Here is a 25,795-nt window from a genome sequence, read left to right as displayed (position 1 = left end):
TAATTTCAAGCCACTTAACTATCTTTTAGCAAAATGAGAGATCAATGGACACTTTTCCTCCTGAATTTCTTATTTTCATTTTAATGAATCATAACTTTAAGTGTCATATCTTTAGAAGGAAATCCACACTTAGAAAAGAATTCATTCCAGGGCCATTCCCTTCCAATATGCATCATTTACAAAGTGGTAGAACAAGTCTCTAGTCCTGTCTGTCCATGTGGATGGACATACCCATGTATGCTTTAGATCTTTAGTGTAAATCTCTGGACTTCTGTGTCTAAGAAAATGTATTTTAAGGAGTCAGATTCACCCTTTTTGATGATTTTTATAAATAATTGAAAATGATGATTTAATTATAATTATTTTTATAAATAATTATAAATTAGTGAATTTAGTGATTAGGGGAATTTTGCATTTCCACCCAACTATGTTCACCTCGAGCGTACCTTGTAAACACTGAGGTGAGAGACTCCATTTCGTTGCATGGCTCTGTCCCTCTTGCCCTGGCCTTGTGCTCAGTGCTCAGCTCTGTGGTCTCAGTAGTGAAGTTTTCTATAATTGTGACTTGGCAGCCCTGTCTACACTTATAACACACTGGGCCCTGCAGTTCACAAATTCAGGGAATGACCCTCACGACAGGACATTTAGGACATTTAAGTCAGTCAAGTTGCTAAATATTTTCTTTCCTTGAATGGAGCTGTGTTTTTGTTTTGCTTCCTGTTTTCTTGAGACAAGGATCTTGCTGTGTTGCTGCCCAGGCTGGACTTCAGCTGCTGGGCTTAGGCGATGCTCCTGCCTCAGCTCCCTGAGTAGCTAGGGCTAGGACACCACCATGCCTGCACCCAGGTGGGGGCTGGTTTTTAAAGTACACCTATCCTCTGTCTTTCTGGACTTCATGCCCAGGCCATGGCATGTATGGAGACACACACGCCTAGGCTCTCCTGTCGAGGACATGCCAGGTTTACATGTGGGCACTGAGGACGGGGATGTCACTTTCACCATCTTTGGATGACGAGCTAATTTTACTTTTGCTTTGTACATCATTTTGGTGAAAAGAAGGGTAGAAATCCAACGTTTTTCCTGCCATGTTTTCCAAGATAAAAAGCAAGGGGAGAATGTGTGATGAATTAGTGTGAATCAGACATTAGTAGTCTTTTAGGCTTTAAAGTAAAGGCCAAGTACAAAGTGAAAATCAATGCTCTGATTTCCTAATTTGGACCACATATTTGAACAGTTTCTAAGTAGAACTGAAATGTCTGGGTTTTAGATTTATGATCATTTACAGACTCTCTTACATTAGAACGCAGATTGAATGTGTTTTGCATTTAAAAACCATGGTTTTTCAGGAACTGTGTTCTAAGGAAATGAGAAAGGGTGGTGAGAGAAAGAGAGCGCGAACGAGCGAGAGAGACCAACCTTAAGTTATTCCAGATAATGAAAGCCAAAAAGGGGGAAAAAAAGAAGGGGAAAAAAACTCCCAGTATTCAAAATGCTGCAAAGCTAAAAGTGAGCAAGATAGTCAAGGACTAAACAGAACCGATGTGAAGGGAACTAGCACCCACAGAAATTTGGACTTTATAGAGAAATCGCACTTAAATATGCCCATGTGTAGAAGAGCAGGCGTACCATCCTCAGAACGTGGTGATAAATGCAGCTGAGCGCGGGCAAACCCTGGGCTGGCTCTCGGTTCCACTCCCTATGGTTGCGTCGTGGACACCTTCCTTCCTTGGGACGGAGGATCCTGGAGAGCAGCCCATTATCCCATGGCAAGGGGCAGGCTGGGATTGATCCTGCAGTCCACCGCGCGACCAGCAAGCTGGTTTCCTACAAGAGGTTCGTAGCATAGAAGTTAACTAGTGAGATAAAAATAAACACACAAGACTCAATTACCTTTTTCTTTGACCAGGCCCCAGACGGCTCTCCCCTCTGACTCTGGCCTTGAACCACCCCGTGGGGCAGCAAGGCTTATTCAGGACTAGCAGGAGAGAGAGAGAGAGAGAGAGAGAGAGAGAGAGAGAGAGAGAGAGAGAGAGAGAATGCCAGCAGATGGCCTTTTACTGGGGAACAAGAAATTCAGGGGAAAATTCCATCCAATGAAGGTCGAGGGGGGCAGCATTCCAAGGTCAGGGTCAGTGATTGGTCTCAGGGTCAATGGTCAGTCACACCCCCACATGGACAGGCTCTCGCACCTGGAGAGGGTGGGGATTAGCTCTGACACAGTTTGGCCAGAGCGCCTCATACCCAATCAGGGAGGTGCCCAGTCACGTGCGAGAATGGCTTTCCAGAATGCAGGATCACATGACCTGAGGCAGTGGGGGAGCAGAGGTCAGCTGTGCCCAGGCACACTGGCTCACACTCGTCTTGTCCTCTTGGAGCCTCTGTCTCTCAGGGTCATTCTTTGTTTTCCTCCTGCCCAAACTCTTCCCAGACTTCTCCCCAGAACATCCCTTAAGCTATACTCCCCTGACCCCTGGGCCCTGCTCCTTGGAAGTGTCTGTCATTTGCTTTTGTTTCTGCATTATAACATCTTTGGGGAAGGAGTGGGCCTGCCACCCCAACCTAGGAGCCAGGAAGGGAGCTGTGTGGCTTTGAAAGGGCCTCTTGGCCTTCATTGTTCCTAAGTATCTGTCCCTATCTCACTTTCTGAAAAACACACCCTGACTTTTTTTCTGCTTCTCTCAATCTCTCTCCTTTTTGCTCTCAGTCTCTCTCTCTCTCTCTCTCTCTCTCTCTCTGAGGATGAGCACTCTTTCTCCCCAAGTTCCTATGAACCTGCCTGGTTGTTCCTGATTTCACTTTTTTTTAAGCGTCTTGCTGGCTTTCCCCAGCTCCTGTTCAATAGGTTCCCCTAGTGAACAGAGCTGCCCGCTCCTGTGGCTGTGTGTTCTATCCATGTAACTTATATATGCCGTATGTATCTCTGTCTAATCATAATTTACGTATAAAATATAAGTTAACTCATGTGTACAGTTTTTTTCCTCTCTTTTATAGTTTCCAGAAACCTGTGAGGTCAACTGTGAGATGAGGAAGATGAGGTTCAGGGAGAGGAAGGCAACAGCCTCTAGGAAATAGTGCAGGTTTGCTGGTCCCAGTGTTTGTTTTTCTTCCAAAAGAATATGATTTTCAGTGTAAGAGTCTGGAGGTCATGTGAGGTGGTCTTCCCACAGGTCTCTGGGACAGGGGATTGTCAGGCAGAAGGAGCTGAGGAGCCACGTGCAACCCTTATGCCACTTTAATTCTCTCCCTGCACAGTGAGCAGGTGGTCTCCTCATGACTAAGAGCTGGGGCACCAGCTGCCATGACCAGCCTGCCAAAGTGTGCCGATGGGAGGGCACTGTGTGTTTGCCTCACCAACCTTTTGCCCCCAGGGAGCTGGTACGGTTCACCTGCATGCTGTGAGTTTATTTTGCTGGAAGTGGGGTTGATAGCAGGACATTGTCTGAGCTCAGAAGGTGTATGGCTGGGTGCCTCCCAAAGGCCAGCTACAGTGGAGGAAGAATGTGGCTTCAGCAACCTGAGAGTCCACAGCCGTTGCCTGGAGTGACTGTTGGGACTTCTAGAAGCATCTTCGTCTCACCTGTTCTTTCCCACTTTACCTTAAGAGTCCCTTGCATTTTGTGTGAGCCTCCAATAGCCTTATTTTTCTTTCAGAAGTGCGAGGTTGAATCCTTATGAAGTGGGAAACTGACCCGAGTTGCTTTGGCCCCTCTTAAGGAGTAGGCTAGTGTCACCCTGGGGCCATTTGTGCTGTTTTATCCTCAGACTGAGTTCTGTAGGGCTAAAGTGAAAATGCACACCCAAATCTAGGACACTTTCCTAAATGAACTTCCCTCTTAATCCTTCTGAAATTTAGACATGTTCTTTAACCATAAATACCTTTCATTAAGTATATACATTATTTTTCTGGTTTAAAGTAGTATTTTTATCAGGTCACTTTGATTCTCTGAAAGCCAAGGTTTATTTGGAATGTGTTAAATCCCAAATTCTTAGAGAGTTCCTTTAATGCACACTCAATATAGCAGTCATTGAATTCTGTACCTAACTCTGTTAACATTATAGGCATAGATCCTGTTGTCAGAAATGTGCACAAAGAGAAAAAATAGAATTTCAAACTGTGGGAAGCTGCCAAATTGTACATACCATTTGCTTTATATATGTTCTAAAATGTCTTCTGCACATGAGCTTGAGTGGAGACATCGTTACAGGATTGCTGGTTTGCCCCTTCATTCAATTGGTCAAGAGACAACTAGGCCAGGGGAAGCAGTGATGGACGAGAGCCACAGGCCCTGCCCTGAAGGACCAAAGGCCAAGTGAGAACCAAGCCTCACCCAGGAGCTGTAGAGGGGCATTCCAGAGCCGTCTGGTCACCACCTGCCACCTTGTTGCCATTCTGCTCAATGTCTACAACCAAGGAGCAGTCTTTCATTTTATGTATCAGGAATTAATTAAGTCAACTGCTTGGAACTTATGAATTCCTATTTTTGTAAAATTCGTAAGTGTAAGACACAGAAAACGAGGTGCAGAGGCAGGAAAGTGGCAGAGTGGCCCTTTGTCCAAGCGGCCACATTTGTTTATACCAATAGGTTACATTAGGTCATGAGTACCATAACTACATCATTGTTTAGAGTATCAGTAAAGTTGTTTATTCTGCAGTTACATTTTACAGTCGCAATGTACAATGTTGGGAGCTTTGTGCAGTCCTCAAGAAAGTCCATTGTTTCAAGTTACTGTTGGGCGGGCAGATCCAGGAGCACCAGAGCTTGATGAAACATTGTAGTTATCTAGTAAACAAGTTCTTTTATTCCCAGGAGCTATGTGCCTGCAATCAAGGTCGAGGCTTGATGAGGCTCTAACACAGAGGCTTCCCAGGGCATGGTCACACCAGCTAGACATTGCACTTATATCAGCCATATCACTAGATCCTAAGACAGATGGCGGCATTCTAAGGGTAGGAAACAGGGTGCCTGTTATGCCCCACCCCGGGAGTTTGCTCAGCAGGGGAACCTCCCCTGTATGTTTGCACGGTCAGAATCCTACACTGTAGGCATTTCATCCATTTAGTGGACACTTACTGAGACTCTATTGTTGCAGTTGTGCTACAGCATCAAGGAGCACAGCATTCGAGGGGGAGTCGGACAGGATCCGGTGATGCGGGCTGGTCTAAGATCAATGGAGGGCATGATGGGGTCAGAAGATGGGAGGCCTTTTTCTATAAAATGATATTGCTATTATATCACAATATTTCTTTATTGAGTAACATGGATGTAAAATTAGGTTTGTTCAATCTAGTATCTGCCAGCTCCAAATACTGTTCAGACCTAACCTTTTCCTTGAAGACAGTATCTTCTCATTGGCCAGATTGACTACATTTGCTTTGCTTTACAACTGGGCAAAAAGTAGGCATGTGTTTATGGACATGTTTAGACTCCCAGGACAACTCAACATTAATAGCAATCATTTTATCATTTTCACATGGTTAATAACTATTTCCCAGGTAAGTCCCGGTTGTCCTTCTGCATTAGATCCCTCTGTGCACATTTTCTGAAGTTCAACATGGCAGCTACACCGACTCTCAGTTTTGCTACTGAGGTTTAGTACAGTTATTTTAGGTATCTACTGTGTGGGGGGCCTTAGGGAGAGCCCATGGGGTGTGGCAGAGGTGAGAGGATGAGAGCCCTGCTCAGGGACTCACCGGTTGGGGAGGGATGGGGAGAGATGGGCACAGGCACCAAGAGTGTCTGTTTTCTAGGTCTCTCTGGCTCCACTATGCTGTTTGTTTGTTATGCAAAATTAAGTACATTAACTTTTTTTTTTTTTCAACTTCAGGATTTCAAAGATCCATGACAGATACAAAAAAGATCCATCTCTCAGCTTGAAAAATAGACCACAATAACAAGTAGGCCTGAATTTCTCAAGTCCCACAGGGTTCCCTATGGAGCAGCGGGGCTTAGGCTATCACTGCGTGTGCTATGCTGTGAGATGCACATGCTTTCTCACAGAATTAGGCCAGAAAATAGCTTCCCTCTGTGTGAAACTCTCAGAGGGGCTCAGAGCAGGGTGGCTTGGGCCCTGGTGTTACAGGAACAGCTCTTGTTTTCTAGCCATCAGTTTTTTAAACTATGAACATTGTCTTTAAATCATGCAGCTATTTTTATTTGTTTTTAATCTGTGGAACTCACTAATAGCTATGAAGATTGCAGGCTTCTACTGGAAATTAACCTAAGCCTGGGGTTGGAGCTCTGGTAGAGCCCTTGCCTAGCAATGTGTGAGGCACTGGGTTCTTTTCCAGGATTACCTGGCTGTTGGCAAGATCTCGTGCTGCATTATGGACTGAGGTCCCCACTTGATGACTGGCTATTATCCAGGGCTGCTCTCAGTTCCAGAGGACCCTACAGTTCTCTGCCCTGGGCCCTCTCCCTGGTGCAGCACAGCAGCTCACTCATGAATCCAAACAAAGGTCTCTGAATCTAAAGCATTCTTTCTCTCTGCCATCACATCTATCCTACCCTTAGCCATGCACACTAGAAAATAGATTAACCATGGAGTTAGATAAATCTATTATGATTGAGTCATCATCTGAATTCATGATACTTTTAATGTTCTGTTGACTTTTTGAAAATGCTTTCTCTTTAGGGATTATGTCATTATCACATTCAGATTGCAAAATGATAAAGTGAAGACTTGTCATTTTACCATTTTTCCTTAATTTGTATCTATTAAAAAAATCTTGTTTTCTGAAATCATTGAGCTTTGCTTAAATATTTGCATCTCAACTGCAGAAATATGTTGGCATTTCACCCTTTAGCCCCATTAGTATTTTACTTTAAGTTTCATATATTTTTCAATCATCTTATTTTTTAGCAACCAGATAATTTTAGGCAGGCATAATCTATATAAAATTGTGGGTTTTGAGACTAAGATATTTGATTGACAATTTTGGAACAGTTGTGCTAAGCTCTGACTGTGCTTCTGTGACATTACATGAATGGCACCGGTGCCAGGAGCCTAGTTCAGAGTTCATGGCTACTCCAATTTGACTGAAATCCATGAACTACTGAGTAAGGCTCTCTTTAAAATAGCAGTCAAAATCAGAAAGCAGGCTTCATTAATGTCTTATTGTTCTTTGTAGTTCAACAAATTTCACTCATCAACCAAGTTATTGTCAAAGAAATGACACAGATGCCAAGTGATAAACACTCCAATTGCAGGAAGTCCGTTTCATTTTGCTGTCAATTCAGTCTCTTCAGCTAATAGCAAATGCAAGATATGGAGCCGGGCGCTGAGGGTGAGAGGAACAAAGAAGAAGGAAATGATTCCCTACTCACTGGATGAGTACACATCCTAAGAAGAAACAGAGGCTGAATATGCATTGCTTGTGCCTTAGAGCCTTAGGAAAGAAACCAGGTCGGCAGGAGCAAGTCTGTCACACTGATGCCTTCTGACACAGTGAGGGAAGAGTCCCCCATGAGGCCATGGATGAGTTAGTCACCATTCTTCTCTTTCTGCTCATCTAACTCCTTGAAAATAAGCACTAATGAGATGATGTGGTAACTTACCACCTGGGTGAATCAGGAGTAGATGTGAGTAGATTCGAGGTAGAAAGGCAGGCACACTACATCCCATTCCAAGAGGAGGATACAGGAAAATTTGGCATTCATCAGGGACTTTACATATGCCCAGACCTGTCCCTCCTGCTGAAGAGGCCAGGCTAAGGTCCATGCCTTCAGGTTCTGGGCATTCGGTGAGTGTGGTCTGACCCTCTTCCCCTGAGGACCGTCTGTTCCTTCCTTGTCATTGCTAGGAGTGGCCTGTGGGGACCTCTTTTGGCCTTTGGTCTCTGGTTTTCTCACCTTTGCCTTGTATTCAAGTCTTAATTTTTTTTTTTAAACCACTGATTGATTCAGTTACTCACTAATCTCTGTGGTATAATTTTTCCCTCCATGTGCCGTGGTCAAGCTGGGCTTCTCCCTGACCTTTCATGGAGATTTGGAAGTACACGGCAAGCAAGGAAGGCTATTTTAATTTAATATATTGATCTCAGCCATCAAAAGAGACATATATTATTATTTTTTAGATATTTTTTTACTTGTTGATGGATTTTTATTTTATTTATTGATATGAGGTGCTGAGAATCAAACCCAGTGACATATATTATTATTGCTGTTTTCTAGATAATGAAACCAGGGCCCAGAGCATGTCAAATACTTGCCCCACCCCACACAGCTATTCATAGCCCGCTGGCTCCTGAGTCTAGCTGTTCCTGAACCCAGATTTGTATTAATTGCATCCCTCTCTGCTTCTCTCCAAATGTGCTCCTGTTTTTTGGTTTGTATTTTTTTTAACTCTGATTTAATTTACACAGAGAGGCTGTCTTCCTTTCAAGTATCATATCTCATCTCAGAACTCTGGAGTAGATAGTGACAGAAAGATTGAGGGCATTATAATCATATAGAGCTGGGTTTAATTCCCACTCGTGACACTTACAAAGCCCTGTGAAAGTCATGAAGTGGTGCAGGGTGCGGAACACGTGTTCCACTCTCAGTGTCCTGTGAGGAGTCAACACTCCTACAACCTAGAGGAGAAGATGTCTTCTCTGATGTCCAAGCCAAGAGGTGGTTGTCGTAAAACAGTAACCATGGTGGTATGTCTTCTCTTCAGATTAGTGACATTTATTGCCATTTTCATATCACCCCAATTTGGGCATCATTTAATCTCCAAAATGTATTTACTTATTGGCCAGAGAGTCAAATCAAGGAAACACTAATGAATATACACAAAATCGATTTAATTGTAAATCTCAATTTGTGAAATGGAGTAGAAAAGACATTATCTTCTATTTTAAAACCTGAATGCATTTTATACCTAGCGCTGCCTTTCCGTTCATTGTGAATAACAATCCTCTTTGGCAGAAGCGAGTGAGCGAGGCATGATACCTATGCAATGATGCATCTGGCCAGATTTCACAACATGCAGTCTATTTAGAAATGAAATAAACCCAGTAATGCACAGCGTACAAAGCTGAAGGGCTGAAGAGTGAATGGCCTGGGGTTTGGATTCTTTGTACTGCACTGTGGTGGTGGCCTAGATAGTTGTTAGAAACAGAAGTATTTTCAAGATCTCTGAATCTAGTAGGTTTTGGTAGAATTGGTAGAAAATTTTCTGTAATAACAAACTTGGTCTGTGAATAATTTTTAAGAAGGGTTTTCTGTCTAAAGAATCATGCAGTTGGCAGCAGAGAGACAGGAAGGAGCGAAGGTGATGAATGTTCTTTACTTCACTGTCACGGACAGCCCTGAGCACCAGACACCCTCACCCCCTAAGGCAGGACCCTCCATGGGGAGCTTTCTGTCTGGTCCTGGCAGTGTCCCCTGGGGATCCCCAGGGGAGTGCTTTCTGCTTCTGAAATGCCTCCTTTCTGGCCCTCAACTGACGTCTGAATCCCATGAACCTTTAGGTGAATAGTCTACATGGCTGGCTGTGTGTCAGTCACCCAGTGACCTGAAAATGCAACAACTAACCAACAAGTCACCAGTTCCCAGGTTCCAATCCCAGGTGTGTGGGCTTGCTGGGAGCCACTGCAGAATGGGCTCAGCCTGACCTCGGCCAGCTGACAACTGCTCTGTCTTCTTACGTGAGGGTCCCTTCCGGCCGTGTGCCTCCCCTGATCGGAGTTGGGACTCCCAGGATTGAGTCATGACAGACTTGGTGTGGGTGACTCCCATGTCCAGTGACTCCCTGCAGCAGGAGAAGCAGCTGTCCTCAGGCACTCTGTGTCCCCTACCCAGACAGCACCCGCATCCCCTTGGGGCTCCTGCTCAGTGGCCCTGCAGTGCCTGCCTGCCTCTATCCCTAGGGGGCTTCTGCAGAACGTCACTCCTCCAGAGTGGCTCCCTGGGGAGGGCGGGTGTCTGGGGACTCCATAGAGCTTGTACACTGCCCTGTTTCTAGATAAAGAAGGCCACTGCTGTTGACACTGATGGTCAGTCCTCTGAAAGGCTGACCTGTCCCCCACCCCCGGTGGAACACTGCGTGGTGAGGATGATGTTCCATCTCAATTGCGTTTCATGTTCCTGGTGTCTTCTTTCTTCATGGACTTTTATATACATGATGATATTTTTTTTCCTTCAGGTAAAAGTTGTTATTCTTCTCTGGGGAAATTTTAATATTCCTCTCACTGATATATTTATTAATAGTCTTTCTCCTCCTCCTCCCTCTCTTTCTTCCTCTACTTCAGTTGAGGGACCAGGTGTGAGAATAGAGCTTGGAAAGTAAAGTGGGGGTGAAATATGTGGCCACATGTTCCCTTTTCTGCACCTCCGCCCCCCTCCAAGGCAGTAGAAGGCAGGAGAGGAAATAATGGAGACCGGGAAAGAGATGGAATCCGAGGCGTGGCCTGGGTCTTGGCTTAGGCGCCACAGAGGGACGAGTCAGCCCACTTGCCCTGCTCCAGTGGAAACAGCAGGGACATGCAGAGCAGGGTTTCCAGGGCCGCAGCTGGGAAGTGCTACCTGAAGAGACTGCGTATTCTTTCCTTTCCGTGTTCTAGGGCTGCTGTGTGTGCACTCTTTCTCCCAAAGAGCAGTGCTCTTCTCAGAGCTGCCTCCCTTCCAGCATCTTTGCCCCTATAGACCTTTCTGTTCTTCATTATTTTGTTCCTTTTTGCTACGTCCTTGGACCTTCCCCATGAACAGGCTAGAAGGAGAGATGGAGAGGCACAAGAATCCTGTGATTAGCTGGCACATGTGTTTTTATCCATGTGTGCTGAAAATCTTGGCATTTTCGGAGTCTCGATCAGATACTCAAGTGCAACTGAGTCTGCTGCGTGGCGCGCCACGGCATGATGCTGCTAATTATTACTCTAAGTCAACTCCAACCTGAGCTTTTTAAAGCTTACTACTACTCAAGTATTGGTTTCTTTCAAAGCCCTGAATTCACCCTCAAAAGCAATCTTCCCATGTCCAAATATACAGCCAGGAGAAGAGCTTTATTTTTCAGTAGTATTTTGCTGACTCTTAGGATTATAGTGGTGAAACTTGGCTTCTTCATTTAGTAGAAATAGCTCGCTGTCTAAGAGCGGGCTGCCCGTCAGGTTTCCTGGCCTGGCACTGTGCTGCCAACATGGGAGAGCAGTGATGGGCTTCAGAGAGAAAAAGTCAGGCAAACTCAGTTTAAAGACCATTTCCTCTTCTTCCTCTTCCTCTCCTTCTCCACTTTCTCCTTCTCCTCCTTCCCCCTTCTTCCCTACCCTCCCTCTCCCCTCCCCCAGCTTCTGCTTCATCTTCTTTTTTTTATTGGTTGTTCACAACATTACAAAGCTCTTGACATATCATATTTCATACATTAGATTCAAGTGGGTTTCTATGAACTCCCATTTTTACCCCAAATACAGATTGCAGAATCACGTCGGTTTCACATCCACAATTTTACATAATGCCCTATTAGTAACTGTTGTATTCTGCTACCTTTCCTATCCTCTACTATCCCCCCTCCCCTCCCCTCCCATCTTCTCTCTCTACCCCATCTACTGTAATTCATTTCTCTCCTTGTTTATTTTCCCATTCCCCTCACAACCTCTTATATGTAATTTTGTATAGCAATGAGGGTCTCCCTCCATTTCCATGCAATTTCCCTTTTCTCTCCCTTTCCCTCCCCCTTCATGTCTCTGTTTAATGTTAATCTTTTCTTCCTGCTCTTCCTCCCTGCTCTGTTCTTAGTTGCTCTCATTATATCAAAGAAGACATTTGGTATTTGTTTTTTAGGGATTGGCTAGCTTCACTAAGCATAATCTGCTCTAGTGCCATCCATTTAGGGATTCAACCCAGGGATGCTTAACCCCAGAGCCACATTCCCAGCCATGTTATTTTTTATTTCGAGACAGCGCCTCACTAAGTTGCTTAAGGCCTAAGTTGTTTTGGGCCTTGCTAATACTGCTGAAGCTGGCTTTGAACTTGTCTCAGCCTCTCAAGCTACTGGAAGGACTGTTTCTGAAATCAGATTCTTTAATCAGTTTGGAAAACCTAGTTAGAAAATTGAAGGTAGACTTCAGGCTGCGACAGTGTAACCTGTAGATGGCCACTGTAGCTGTTGAGAGGTAACTACAGTCAATTTGGACCAGGAAGACTCAGTCCATTGCCTTCAAATCCTTTTTGGCCTCGCTCATGTATTCACTGATGACCATCAAAGGCTTCAGCCTCAACTCTAAAGCTAATTATGTAGAATAAACAATAATTTCAATAGTCTTAATACTAGTAAAATAAGACTCTTCATTTTCTTAATGATGACACAAACATGGCTGTTGTAATGTAACCTTCCCTGCATGATGTAGTTAAATGAAGATTTATAACCAATTTATATTTAATCCTTTGACAACATTCATTTAGTATTGCCAAATAATAGAAGCTGAGAAACATTTAGCTTTAGAATCCTGACACTGTAAAAATAATTATCAACCTGCATGTCATTTTAATGGGCCCGGGAGAACATTCCTCACTATATTGTCACAGAGATTAAGTTATTTTAAGGTCAGTTTATTGTAATTTCATCTTTTGCAAACTAAAAGGCTTTCTCATACCACCACGCTAGTTTCAAGTTGCTTATTTCCTCCGCATAATATTTACCATTTTCATTCATTGGTACCAGGGAGAATGCAATGAAATGTGGGCTTCACCCTCAAAAAAATTGAAAGTCTAGTAGGGTAGCTAAAAATATATATGGGATATCATAAGCTAGAAAGGATTTAAGTACCCTGAGAAAACTGTAACTAACTAAAATGTATTCAGTTTTCATTTGATGCAACAATTGGTAAAGACTTTCTGGAGGAGCTGATACATCTAGTCCCCAAAAGACAGGAATGGAGGGCAGTTAGACCAGGTAGAAATGGGGAGAAATTATACATATTTTTAGACATGGTTAGTAGGTACAGAGTGGAAGGAATAAAAATGAATATTTATCATGTACTCACTGAGAGCTCCACACTAGATCCTGAACAATCTTCTCTCTCCTGAAAAATAAGAATGTGTTAAAGTAGAATTTATAGAAGGTAAGATCCTAAATCTCAAGCAAATATAAAGTGAACACATGTAAATAATTTTATTTAATCTGCTAATTAATGAGGGATATAAGATATTATGATTGATTCAAAGAGCACCTGAGAAATCAAAGATACATCTATTAGCAAAGAAATGTCCAACAGACCATACATTTTTTATTTTATCTTTTTACTGGACAGAAATTATTTCTATATGCACTGAACAAAAACCTACAGATTTAGAAATCACTTCACCAAGCCTGGGGCCTTTAATCAATATTGAATAATAAATACATTCCCTGGACTTGTGTTGCTCAAGTTCAGGTAACCACTGACCATAACTGGCTATTTAAATTTAAATTAAATGATGTAAATAAAGCTACAGTCAGTCATGCAGGTCACACTTGAGGCGCTCCACAGCCCCATGTGGTCAGCAGCTGCATTGCTGGACAGCACAAAGCCAGAGTCACAGGATGTTCTGTGGCCTGGTGCTGCCCTGGGATCCCTCTGCATGGCCTCTACCTTGTGATGTTTTATTCCCCAGCTAAGGGCTGGCTGCCTTATGTCTGTCTGGTTTCCAAGTTCCATGCAGTCAGTCATTCTGACAGAATTCAGTTCAGCTTGAACATGGAGAGCAACAGTGGAAATTGAGGTTAGAAAAATAAGTTCCTTGCAAGCAATGGAAGTACCAGGTTCACTAAGCAAATGTGTCTGAGTCATTTTCAAGAGACAATGAGGAGATATTTAAGGAGAACAATATGATCAAAAATTTACCATAGGGAAATGAATCTCAAAGCACTTTGGAGAACTGAGAGGTTCTGGAAAGTTTAAGGCAGAGTGACCTTTTAGGAAATTACTGTAGTCCAGAGAAGATGTGGGGAAGAGAGGAACATTCACAAGGGAAGAGACAAGGCCCCTGCTTTGAGACTCAGGTGGCCATGACACGGCAGGGGACATTGCAATTTACCTACGTTTCAAATGGCAGAGAAAATAAGCTGTTTCCTAATATTAGTACCAGTTTTAGGAAAAGAAGTCTCAACATTTTGGTTTAATGGTAGCAATTGAATTAATGGTAGCTTCTTTGACACATCTTTATCTGTGTTTTATGATTCTTGGTGAAATTTCACCAATATTGGTAGAATAAAAATGCCAAGGTGGCTAGTTCTTGCTGCATACTTGCCTTAGGTATGTCTCATGTATGCAGTCAACTTAGCAAACAGAGATGTTCATGTAATATATGGCTGTAGCTATGCCGGTGTGCTGTGGAGCTTGAGGGCTTTTCTGTGGCAGGAACAACAATGCTGTGAAGAGTGGGTTAAGAACACAAGGGAGCAGGGCTGGGTAGCGCAGTGGTAGGACGCTTGCCTACCACTGGGTTCAGTTCTCAGCACCACATATAAACAAAGTAGAGGTCCACGGACAACAAAAAAATATTGAAACTATAAAGAATGCAGGGGAGGATCACACTGATGTGGGCAGGTTGAGTGGCCAGGGAAATGGAAATTGAGTAGAAATACAGCAAAATCAGCAAATCATTTGTGCCCACTTAGGATGTGTCTCCTGCACCGCGCCTCTGAAGCCATCACTTGGTTTGGTGTTTTTCGTTTCTGAATCACTCCCTAAGCTCTGAGAAACAGCAAGGAAAGAAGTGGGGTCTCTATCCTTAGGAAACTATGCTGTACAAATAAGCAGGTGTACACTATATAACATTATAAATTAATAACAGATGTGAGCCAAATGAACCAGGTGCTGAGGACCCACCAGGGGTTGGCTCTGCCCACCACAGTGTGGAAAGCGGGGTGGAGCACCCACACAGAGGGCATCTCCTTGGGTGTCACTACAGATCATCCTAGTGCAGGGGACTTCAGTCTGAGGCTGCAGAGGCCCGAGGGTGCGCAGGAGAACTCACTTTATGTTTTCCTTCCTGCGTAGGATGCCATACAGGCAGCAGTAACTGTTTGGAGTGTGGTTGGGCACAAATCCCAATGGGCCATGAGGAAGAATTTCAGCTCTGAAAGGCAATTTTTTTTTTATTTTAATCACCTGAGTAAACAGTGCATATTCTGGGAATGTTGTGTTGGTAAGTCATAAGAAATTACATATTTCTGAAAAAATGGAGATCTATTTTGCAGTAAGATGTGAAGTGTGAATGTGTCTTTAAATGAGACAGAACTGATACTTTAGTGTAAAGCCCTGGCCTGGCACGCTTCTGGGCTCCTACATGGGGAGCTGGATGTCACCATACCACTTTGTCATGGAAGGTCACCATTGCAGGAAACTTAAACCCAGGACTTTTTTTTAAAAGTGATGACGCAATATGTTTTTAGAATATAATTCTTTCTGCAAAAATTTGGAAGTATACTGATTCAGGAGGAGAGCAAGACACAGGGACAGGAGCTCTTGCTGGGCTTTGGGCACCACTGTAGAGGTCCCAGCCACGACCGAGGCTGGGAAGGAGAAGAAAGAATGAACTGAGTGCAGGATGGGAGGAGGCTGTGGAGAGGAGGCCGACTAGGCGTCTGGTTTTTCAGCTGTTGAAGTCCACCACGACTGTGCTGATCAGTCACCTAGGACACAAGGTACCCAAGTTCCAGAGAATGCAGTTGAAACAGTGCAGACATAGAACTGGAGGTCAGGGGACTCTGGGTGCTGAGCTAGTCCCAGTTCTAAGCTTCCCTTCCCTGAAGCAATGTGCCTATTTTTTCATCCACACTTTGAAAGGTTTTCTCAGAGTTTCTTATAGAGCCTTGCTTTCTGTGGGATGCATGTATGCTGTGACCCCCGGGACCCCAGACAAGCTGTGACAGGGGATGAGGGGGGATGTCACCATGGTCACTGCCTAACAATGCTGAGCAAACACTTGGTGTGGAGTATATATCTTCCGCCGGGCTTCTGAGGTCTTCCAGGAGGGAGGAGTGGGTGTACCTGGACAGAATTGTGGGAATGTGACACTAGATCAAGTCTGAAAATGGAATCAAAGGATTTTCTGTATGTAATATTTCCACAATGAAAGTGTGTGTTGTCATCCCACTCTGAGTTTACTGTCTACTCTCCATCCACTCTCTAAGCACACCAGGACCTGTCCTGCAGTGTATACACTGTAAGGTGGGGTGGATCCTTGTCGGTGTTACTCCTGGATTCTCAAACTGTCTTGAGGCTTGTCTTGATTGTTGTGTGACTTTCCCCTCCTATTACTGGAGTGTCATGCACACATGAGAGTCTTGTCAATATTTGGTGTTAATGTCATTGGTGGGTGGAATCAGTGGGTACCTTCAGGACCACCCCCCTGCTTCCTCATCACTAGTCTCTTTCCTTAACCAAATCTTGGCTTTAGGCAGGCAAGATTTAGATTAGCTCAGAAAGCTAGGCATTGCCTGAAAAATTATGAATTTATGTCTTTACTTTTTTTCTATGGATTGTTAATGAGGAAGTCTGTTTCTATTTTAAATTTCTCTAAATTTAGTTTTCCTTTTATAGATGTAGTAAAGAATATGTGCTGGCCTGTGAGCTGGTCACAGTCTCAAAGCTGGGCACTTGTCCTTGTCTGCGGGAAGGCAAAACCAGAGGAGGCACAGGTGTGACGGTACTATGCAGAGCAGGCCAGGCCTTCCTGGGCTTTCACAGTCACGTCACAGTGAACGTCTTGGCCTTCCCTCAGGGTTCCATCAGTCAGTGGGATGGGTATTTATACACCTGGGACCACGTCTTCAGGGGTGGGGGTGGTGGTGCATAAGCCCTGCACATAGGCGCTCACTATCTTGGGGAGAGCTGACTAAGCCACAGTGTGGGGGTGGCTGGACGGATGCTTCAGGCTGCTAGATGCTCAGCTGGAAGGGAACTGAGAGCAGTGAGGATTTGGAGCAGGAGAGAGGCAGCCCCTGAGCTGGGTCGTGGTGTCCTGCAAGGACCTTGATGGGTCCTAGGAGGCCATTTGAGTTGGAAAAACTTTTGAGTGAAAGACTTCCTTAGAGCCAAAGTTATTCTATTACTTATTTTTAGAATCATACATCATTCACAATATTATCAGCCTTGATTAATAAAAACAAATAATTTTATCTTCCCCCCTGGCATGATGTCAACACCATACACTTCTAACCAATTATTGTATCACTAAAAAATTATTCTTTTATTTTATTACATAGTAAAATCTCAATATACCAGAGGCTTTTTGAAATCAATACTAGAAAAGATCATGTGCTTATTGTTTGGTAAATGCGAAATAAGATACTTAAAACACCAGAATAACATGGGAAATATTATATTTAAAACATTAATACAAAGATAATTATGTTAGCTATTGTAGATGAAATGGAATGAAGAATGTGGAAGGTGGAGGCTCACACCTTGCTTGCCATATTTTCTAATTAATGCCATTCTTCCGAGTATTCGTTTACTTAACAGGTTTCTCTAGCAGAAAATTTTAAATAAGGAAATTTTAAAATTATTTGTTAAATATCATGAAAAGTATCATTTCTGTAAAAATAAATAAGAAATTCTATTGATTCTTAGGTCATGTCATGGATTGTCATTTCTTGGTATAACATCCAATTTGTAGGATATGCACTAACCCTTAAAAACGGGACTTCATTTGCTTCGTCGGTAATTGCCCTACCTGTACATTCTTGCTGAATGCCAGAACTATAAAACGTTAATGGAAATTTCCATGAAACCTTTAGCACTGATTGAATGAGGAAGTGGGGGTGCTAAGACAGATTTAGTGATCGCTGGCCATGGTCCATAATTGCCAACCCCGTTAAAGTGCCACTTCTAACAGTCCCGGACTCAATTCCCTACTGTATTTAGTGAAAACCACCTCCTGTGTCAGAGTTATTATCACTTGGTCAGGGGCAAAGCAGGTGCTTTGTAATCAGGAAAACTTCTATTCAAATCTCTGATTACCCCCATTGCTGCCTTAGGGACTACACTCAGCCCCTGAGCTTCTGTTTCCTCAGTTATAAAAAGATGACTATTGCACCTGGATTTCAAAGAATAGGCACTAATTTGGCAAGTCTGCCATTAAGTGAAATTTTGGAATTCATTTTGAATCCCCTTCAGTACCGTTTTGCAATCATACAATAAAATATCATTTTTATTTTGGATAGATAGACTTAATGTTTTTTTATGTGCATTAGCCAGCTTGAAAATTGTGTCCATTGGACTGGATCCATATAATTGCTTGCTATTTCCATTCCTAGTTTTTCTACAATCCACCTATATCTCTTGCATCATATTAAAAAAGTGATTCATGAAAAGCGATGTGATTCCAGTAAACTTTAAATTAGTTTAAGGACTTTCCATCATGGTTTATGTTCTATAACATTAAATAGATTGAAAATGATTTTGTTGGGTAGGAAAAATTTTTTGAAGTAATTATTTAAGAATGTACACCTCAGCTATTTCTAAAATTTTAGAATAGATTTAAGATGTAAATACTGTGTAAGACTCAACATTTATGAAGGCAGGGAGTGACCACCTGGTACATGGGAGTAACTTGAGTTGGAAATTTGGGGAGAAACAGAACTGTGGGGAACCTTCTCTGTGCCAGACCCTGTGTCAAATGCTTCACCTGTATTATTGTTTTTAAAATCCTTAATACAGCCTGTGAGGTATGAAATATTATCATCTCAGCTTTGCAGATGGAGCAGGCAACAGGAGTCAACTGAGTTGCACTGTGGGACCAGGCAACACTGGGGTTTGACCAGTGTTGGGCACGGATGTTTCAACTCAGAGAGGTGCCACCCCTTAGGTCATGAGGCATCCTGAGATCTCATTTTTAGGAAATCCTGTGCAATTATCTGGGGTGCCAGCATCTGTATTTGAATTCTAGATTGTCACTCAACATTCTGGAGAGCTTGGACTTTGCTGGCACTCTCTTGTCCCTTACCCACTTTTAGGAAGACTAAGCAATAGAATCAACTGTTTGGCTTTGAATCTTGTTATTTATTTAAAACTAATCCTTAAATTATGCCTAACTCTACAGTTTTGTCTTGGCATGAGAAGTTTGGTTATTACTTTCAAAATGAATAATGAAAAAACAAATTGGCAACAACAACCAAAAAAAGGAAAAGTAAGGAAAAAAAGGAGAAGAAAACAGGAAAACACCTCAGGCAAAAGAAATAGATTTAATCAGCAATTTTTTGCCTCACCAGATGAAATTATTGTGTAGATACATTCATCAAAAACACTAGCACAAAAATGGAGAATTAAGTTGTAACTTTTAAGGATAGAGTCTCCTTAGGGATTGCTAAGCATGTTTTAGGAGTAGATGCACCGGATGGGTGGTTATGTAATTGAAAGCTGTTGCTAACACAGCATCCCCTTGGTTACTCCCTGGGAGTTAGGAACAGGTCTTGTTAAAAGCATGGAGTAGTGTGGATGGATTCCGTTAGCTGTGGCAGCGTACTGGACAAGGATTGGAGCAGAGAGTCATTTGTCTGTAGAGCATCTTGTTAGAGATAAGTTTTCAGAATTTGAATCCTAACACTTAATTATACCAAGTCCTAGAATTGGACATGAGTCACTTTTGTGATAAGTTAGTGCTGACGTTACTGATTGCTTACCAAGTACAGAGAGCCTCACTAGCTGTTTGAAACATAATACAGAGTGAAGAGTTCCATACAGGGAGGACTGCATTCATCTGCCAAGTCAGAGGCAGATGCGCTGACGGCCAGTGCTGGACCTGGAGGCATCCCAAGCTTTCAGGAGGTCTGGAAGAGTGGCAGACTCATAGGGCAAGACAGGCCTATGGCACCTCGCTCAGGGCCACAAAGTGAGAGAGAGGTAAGATGGGCCACGTTCATCATTGGACTAAGTGACATTTCCAGGGAGCGCTAACCTTGGCACTAGAGGGAGTCTCTAGTAAGAAATGACCTGCCCCACTGAACTTTTCCCCACCCTGCCCCATCATTTGCATTACGTGAAAATGGATATAATCCTCATCTTTTCTATGATCCAAGGAGAGGTACTGTGCAGAAGAGGTGATGCAGGAAGTCCATGCTGATTGGACCCAGGTGGAGCACTTTATACTTATTCCATGTGCAATGTTCAGTCTGAAACTAACAGTTTTATGTCAATATGGGAGAGGACAATTGTTTAAAGGTGACAGGATGAAGCTGTCTGCTTTCCTGCACATAGACATTAGTTTTTAGGAAGAAATATCTTTATGGGCACACACAAGAAAGAATTCTTACAAGAAGTGCTCTTCCAACTGGAGCTTCAGCACAGGTCATTTCTTACTAGAGACTCCCTCTAGTGCCAAGGTTAGGGCTCTCTGGAAATGTCATTTAGTCCAGTGATGAACGTGACCATCCTTACATCGCAGGTCAGTGTTCAAAGGTGGTCATGAGAGTCGGGGTGGCATGATTGATGCCTAGGCTAAAGTCAGGAGCTGATCCACTTGGGGAAGGAAACAGCCCACCACAGGATCGAAGACCTGTTCTGCTGTAGCACTGCGAAGGACCCAAACCCACCTACCTGACCTCCGTGCCTCAGACTCAGACCTCCCCTTTCCCCTTCTCTCTGGTCAACATCTATTATTACTATTAGCATAGTTTAAAATGAGCCAGTGTGTTTTCATGGTGGCAGAAGAGCCTCTTTAGCATTGTTGGTTGTCTATGGTGCTGATGCCAGAGGGTGGCCAGATATGGGGCACTTAAAATTTTTGTGCTGTCCAGTTGGGTAGCTGCTACCCAGACAGACTTTAAAATTGAAATTGCTTAAAACTAATAAAACAAAAAAGAGTAATTTCTAGCTAAGTTTCAAATTCTCAATAACCACAGGTAGTTAATGGCCACATAGTCTATGTATGTAGGTGAGAGGGAACAGATGAAGGACATTTCCTTCAACAGGAAGCTCTCCCGGGCAGTGATGTTCTACTTAATATCGTAATGTGCTCAAGGGGGACACATATCAGTTTATGTCAATTGTGTCCCCACTGCTTCGCTCTGTTAGAGTATGTTGATACAGAACATTATTTTACCTAGGTATAAGACATGTTACATCTTACTCTCTCCCTTGAAAACAAATTATCCAATCAATTAAACTCGTGATTTGCTGTGACAGGCCATCATGGAAACTTCTGAGTTTCATGGAAAACTTTCCTCAGAATCAGAATGACTTTTCCTAAATTTCTATATCTTATTTAAAGAGTCATTGGGGCTGGTATTGGATGGGCTTGCTTAGCATGTGCAAGGCCCTGGGTTCAGTCCACAGCACCAAAAATGAAGTATAATAAAAAAATCGAAAAATGATTTTTCAGGATTTTAGCCCATTATCTAAAATATACAAAAAAAAATCTGAAGATTATGCTGTTTTACAAAAGGACAAAGCAAATATTTCTTTTTAAATGTGGGGTTTCCTTGATAGTTTGCTAGTATTAATGCTTTAGCAAATTTTTAGAGCAAGAAAATAAAATAAGAGAAAAGAGAGACTCGACTAAGAATCAATGAGAAAAATGGGAGAGAAAAACTAGAGATGATAGAATTATAATGCTAAGGAATGGCAGAAACCAATGGACCCTGTGCTCTCCCTCACCATCCTGGCCTCTCAGAGGGCCGCAGCTCACTGTGCTTTTAACTTTCCTGCAAGGAAAAGAAAACCAACTTCTGATTGAAATCAATAGAACTCACTTGCAAAATCATCATAGCAGTGGGGAAGAAGGCTCACACTTTGATGGCTCTGTGTGAGGGGAGGACTGGCCCCTGGGCGGGCTCCCCAGGAGCTCCTGAGGAAGCTGAGCCGAACATTAGCAGGTTAGCCCACTGTGGATCAAGCCTACACATCCTTCCTCGGAATTCTTCTTTACACGTTTTCCCCCTGAGCGATACAGTTTCCCAAGATGCACAGGCTTCCCAGTCAAGTCAGTTTGGGTGTGCTGTGCACCACCCTGCCTCTGGAGGGGCTGGGATGCTCTGCAGCTTGCGGTAGTCAGAGGCTGGCTGCACTTGGCTTCACTAAGTGTAACCTAAATGGGTTGGGTCAAAGAGTCACAAGCATTCTTGGCTTAATAGCTCGTAAACCATCACAGAGTTCTATAAAATATGCTTCAAGTGTGCTTGATCATCCTACAAACAGAGCCACTGAGCTAACCAAACCTTGCAAGAAGTTCTGTATAGATAGATAGATAGATATAGATCTGTATATAGTTGAAATATATCTATTATATTCTTTATTATTTAAAGTTCTTTTAAGGAGCTGAACAATTTAGGATGAAGAAGCATAGCATCTACAACTTCAGTGCAAAAGCTTCAGTTGAAAAATGTGTGAATATAGAGTATATAGTATATGAGGAAATATATATCTATATAGTATATAGTCTATGTGTGTATGTGTGTGTATGTGGGCGCACGCACACGCACGCGCACACACACACACACACACACACACACAGGATGTGCCCAAACCAATGTGCCAAAATGTTCTTAATTGACAAACTGTAAAGACGTGACTGGCACAATCTGTGTAATATTTCTCTAAGTTTAAACTTATTAGAGAAAGTGAGGGGAGCAGGAGGCGCTGCCCCAATGACTTGGGGCCAGGAAGGCTCTGCCACGTGAGCGTGGACTAGGAGAGGAAAGGACGTTGGGAGCCACAGAGAAGTCCGGGGGCCTGGGGTCTCTGGGGGACATCTGCATGCCCAGTGGAAGGCTCTGGGGCCTGGAGCTGCCTGGCCACGATGACCCCATCTGCGAGGGCGGAACCTCGGCCTCGGGACGCTGCCCAGGAGCTTCCGGGTGGTGTGTGGCTTTATGGCTGCCCAGTGCGCCCGGGCCAGCGTGCCGCAGAGGATGCCAAGTTTAAATTGTGTTATGTGGCCAGACAGGCAGGGGGGCCATGGGAAGGCGGCCTCTGGTGTACCTGAGGCCCCCTGCTGGGTGGAGCGCAGCCGGCCGCGGGATGAGCGGCGGTGGGACCGCCTGACCTTGGTCCTCCCCAGGCTGGCCATGAATCCCACCCTGCGGCCGGCCGTGGGAAGAGTGTGTCCTGGGTGGCGTGTCACCGCGCTTCGAGGGCACACACGTGGGCACGCAGGGGTTCTGAATAACTTCTCAAGGACCTCAGTGAAGCCTGAAGCGCGGAGGGAGGCCGCTGTTGCCCTGGGGAGAGGACCTCGGTCCCGCCCTCTTTCCTCTTTTCCTCTCCCAAGCGGTTGCGCATCTGCTCTCTGCGCAGTGCTGGCCCCTGAAACCCTGACTCCCCTTCGGAAAGCTTCGCTTCCCCTGTTCTATTTCTTCCTCCTTTTTGTTGTTTAACCTTCACAGTAGGCTGTAAAAATTGTGAAATTGGATTTGTTCATCTTGCTGATAAAGGTTTTAGCAGTAAGGGCTCCTGCCACCTTCACCAAGTTGTTACTACAGTTAGAATTGTCACGTTCTTGTGATCTTTTGCTAGTCAGTCCTTTATTATTTTATGACTATTTATATAACATTGATAATGGTTCTATGTTTCATTTAAGGTATATAAACCATAAGAATATATCTTATGTAATTATTATATTTGGCAATAATAATGTGACATCATAAACCTGGATATCTCCCCCATTCAGGCATTGATGTTACTGGGGGTGTTAAAAACTAATTATTTAACATCAATGTAAACATACATTTATATTTCCTCTTTACAACAAAAGCTACATATTTATCTCTGGAGACTAATAATTATAAAATGTATTATAAATCACAAATGTATAAAACTTGACATCTTTATTGCATCTTATATTTTACAAAGTTTTATCTCCTGCATTATTGGTAAAGGTGGTTAAACAAATAGCAATACAAAATGTATACGTAGTCTTTTTCCAATAAATTAGGGAAACAAATAGAACTGCCTAGGACTCCAGAAACTTCTGTTGTTTTCTCATTGTATCTGTACCATCTGCTTGAGTAGACCATGTGCATTTGGAAGGCTGTTTTCTCATTCATAATTATAAGAAATGCTAATTATTTATAGATGCTTCTGATGATACCAATAAAATTTTAAATAAACTATTATGCCAGGTCATGTCATGTGACACCACCTGCCTCCTGCTAACCCCCCTCCCTAGCAACAGATAAGGATTAAAAGAAATAACTACTAATTGTAGAAACTTAGAAATTTAGAAAGACTATTATTTTATTGATCAGTGCTTCTGAATAAAGTTAATTGTCCTCAGATATCCAAGTATGAGACCATCCTAAAGGATTCTCCTAATTGAAGGAGTAACATAATCCCTGTATGTTGACATTCTAGAGAAATGATCAGAGATGTTTAATTATTGAATCTGCTTTTCTATTCACCTTTTGCTCTTGAAACTATACTATTTGAATGGCACTTATCTAGCTAGAGGGAATATTAATGAAATGCAAAGCACCCATTTCAACCCACGGCTGCTGGAACTGTGGAGCTCCTCAGGGTTCAGGGCTCTCATTTAATGTGCGTCTGAGTTTTGGCAAGTCCCCTGGAAAACCAGCTAGCGTGATCCTATCACACATATCATGAGGAATGGGCTGGTTTGTTTATGCAGATAAAGTTTTTAAGAGGAAAAGGCTGGAGCCTTCATAACTGTGTTCAGAAGCATGAAATAGAATTCAGGAACCGTGATCTCTGCTTTCCTGTCCCCCTTTCAAACATGAGCAGCAAAGAGCGCATTTCCTTTCACTGTGCTACAAACAGAGTTGGCCCCTCTCCTGGCTGCAGGTTGCTTACTTTATTGAGTAAGTCATAGAACCATTGGCAAGAAAAAGAAAAGATTTTCACTCATTTGAGCATAAAACTAAATTTTCCAGATTTAATCATCATCTCCTCATTGGTATATTTATTCCACGAATGTTTCAAAATGTCCCTGAAGAGTTAGTTTTAAACCTTCCTCTAACAAGCTGATGGAGAGAACTCTGGTCTCAGTTTGGATTTGGCACTGACGGCTGCTCCCTCTGCTTGTGCCCACAGGTAGACCGACCTACAACAGCTTTTATGTGTACTGCAAAGGCCCCTGTCAAGGGGTGCAGCCGGGGAAGCTCCGAGTTCGGTGTGGCACCTGCAGGCAAGCCACACTCACCTTGGCCCAGGTAAGGAGGAGCAGTGCCACCACGGGACTGCCAGCACAGGGGCGACTGGCCAGCTGCCCCTCACTGTTGGTCAGCACGAGTCCCCCACTGCTGAAAATAAGGCACTCTTCTGGGTGGTTGTCACAGCTTATGACTTGAAGCTTCATTTTAACATAAAGCTTTGCCTTGGCATTTCTCTCTACTGGTGGTGCCCGGTCATTCTCCCACCGAAAGGCAGTGTGGAGACTGCTTTTGTAACAGAAGGGGCTGGGCGTTGGTGGGGCTGGTTTTTAGATGAGACCCTGCAAGGAGGGGCCTCTGTGGTTCTGGAAAGGTTTTGCATCTGGAGCTGCACGATGCCTGAGTGGCTTCATCCATGCTCCAGGTCCAACAGACTCTGCACTAAAGATCAATGCGCAGAAGGTCACTAACTGTAAGTTACACCTCAATCAAAAAAAGTGAAAAAGGAAGTTAAGGATCGTGGTCAGCAGAGGTCCCAACAAAGGTCTGCTGTGGCCTGCTGCTTGTTTCAGGTACAGACCCTGAGCCAGGAGTTACTTTTGCATTTTAAAATGGTTGGGGAAAATCAAAAGATGAAAAATACTGTGTGGCCCATGAACATTCCATGAGATTTCAGTCCCATTGTCCATAAATAATAAAATTTGTTCAGGACTCAGACCCACCCATTTCTGCACGTTGGGACGCAGGCTGGACGGCCTGCAGAGCCTGAGTTACCCACTCTCTGGCC

The 25,795-nt window shown here is 43.4% G+C and overlaps 1 protein-coding gene across 6 annotated transcripts in view; it reads left to right on the top strand.

Annotated features, from left to right (window-relative positions):
* The window catches only part of PRKN (parkin RBR E3 ubiquitin protein ligase), a 1,414,869-nt gene that overhangs the window by 447,278 nt on the left and 941,796 nt on the right, over positions 1-25,795 (top strand). For all 6 annotated transcript variants that reach the window (XM_081293730.1, XM_081293731.1, XM_081293729.1 and 3 more), the window contains one exon: positions 24,950-25,068. In XM_081293730.1, the coding sequence (XP_081149856.1) occupies positions 24,950-25,068 (119 nt within the window). The remainder of the gene's footprint in view (positions 1-24,949; positions 25,069-25,795) is intronic.

This window comes from Spermophilus citellus (genome assembly GCF_964194105.1).
Source record: "Spermophilus citellus genome assembly, chromosome: 5".
NCBI classification, from domain to species: Eukaryota; Metazoa; Chordata; class Mammalia; order Rodentia; family Sciuridae; genus Spermophilus; species Spermophilus citellus.
Note: the sequence above shows the minus strand (reverse complement) of the source record. Positions and strands in the feature narration are given on the sequence as shown.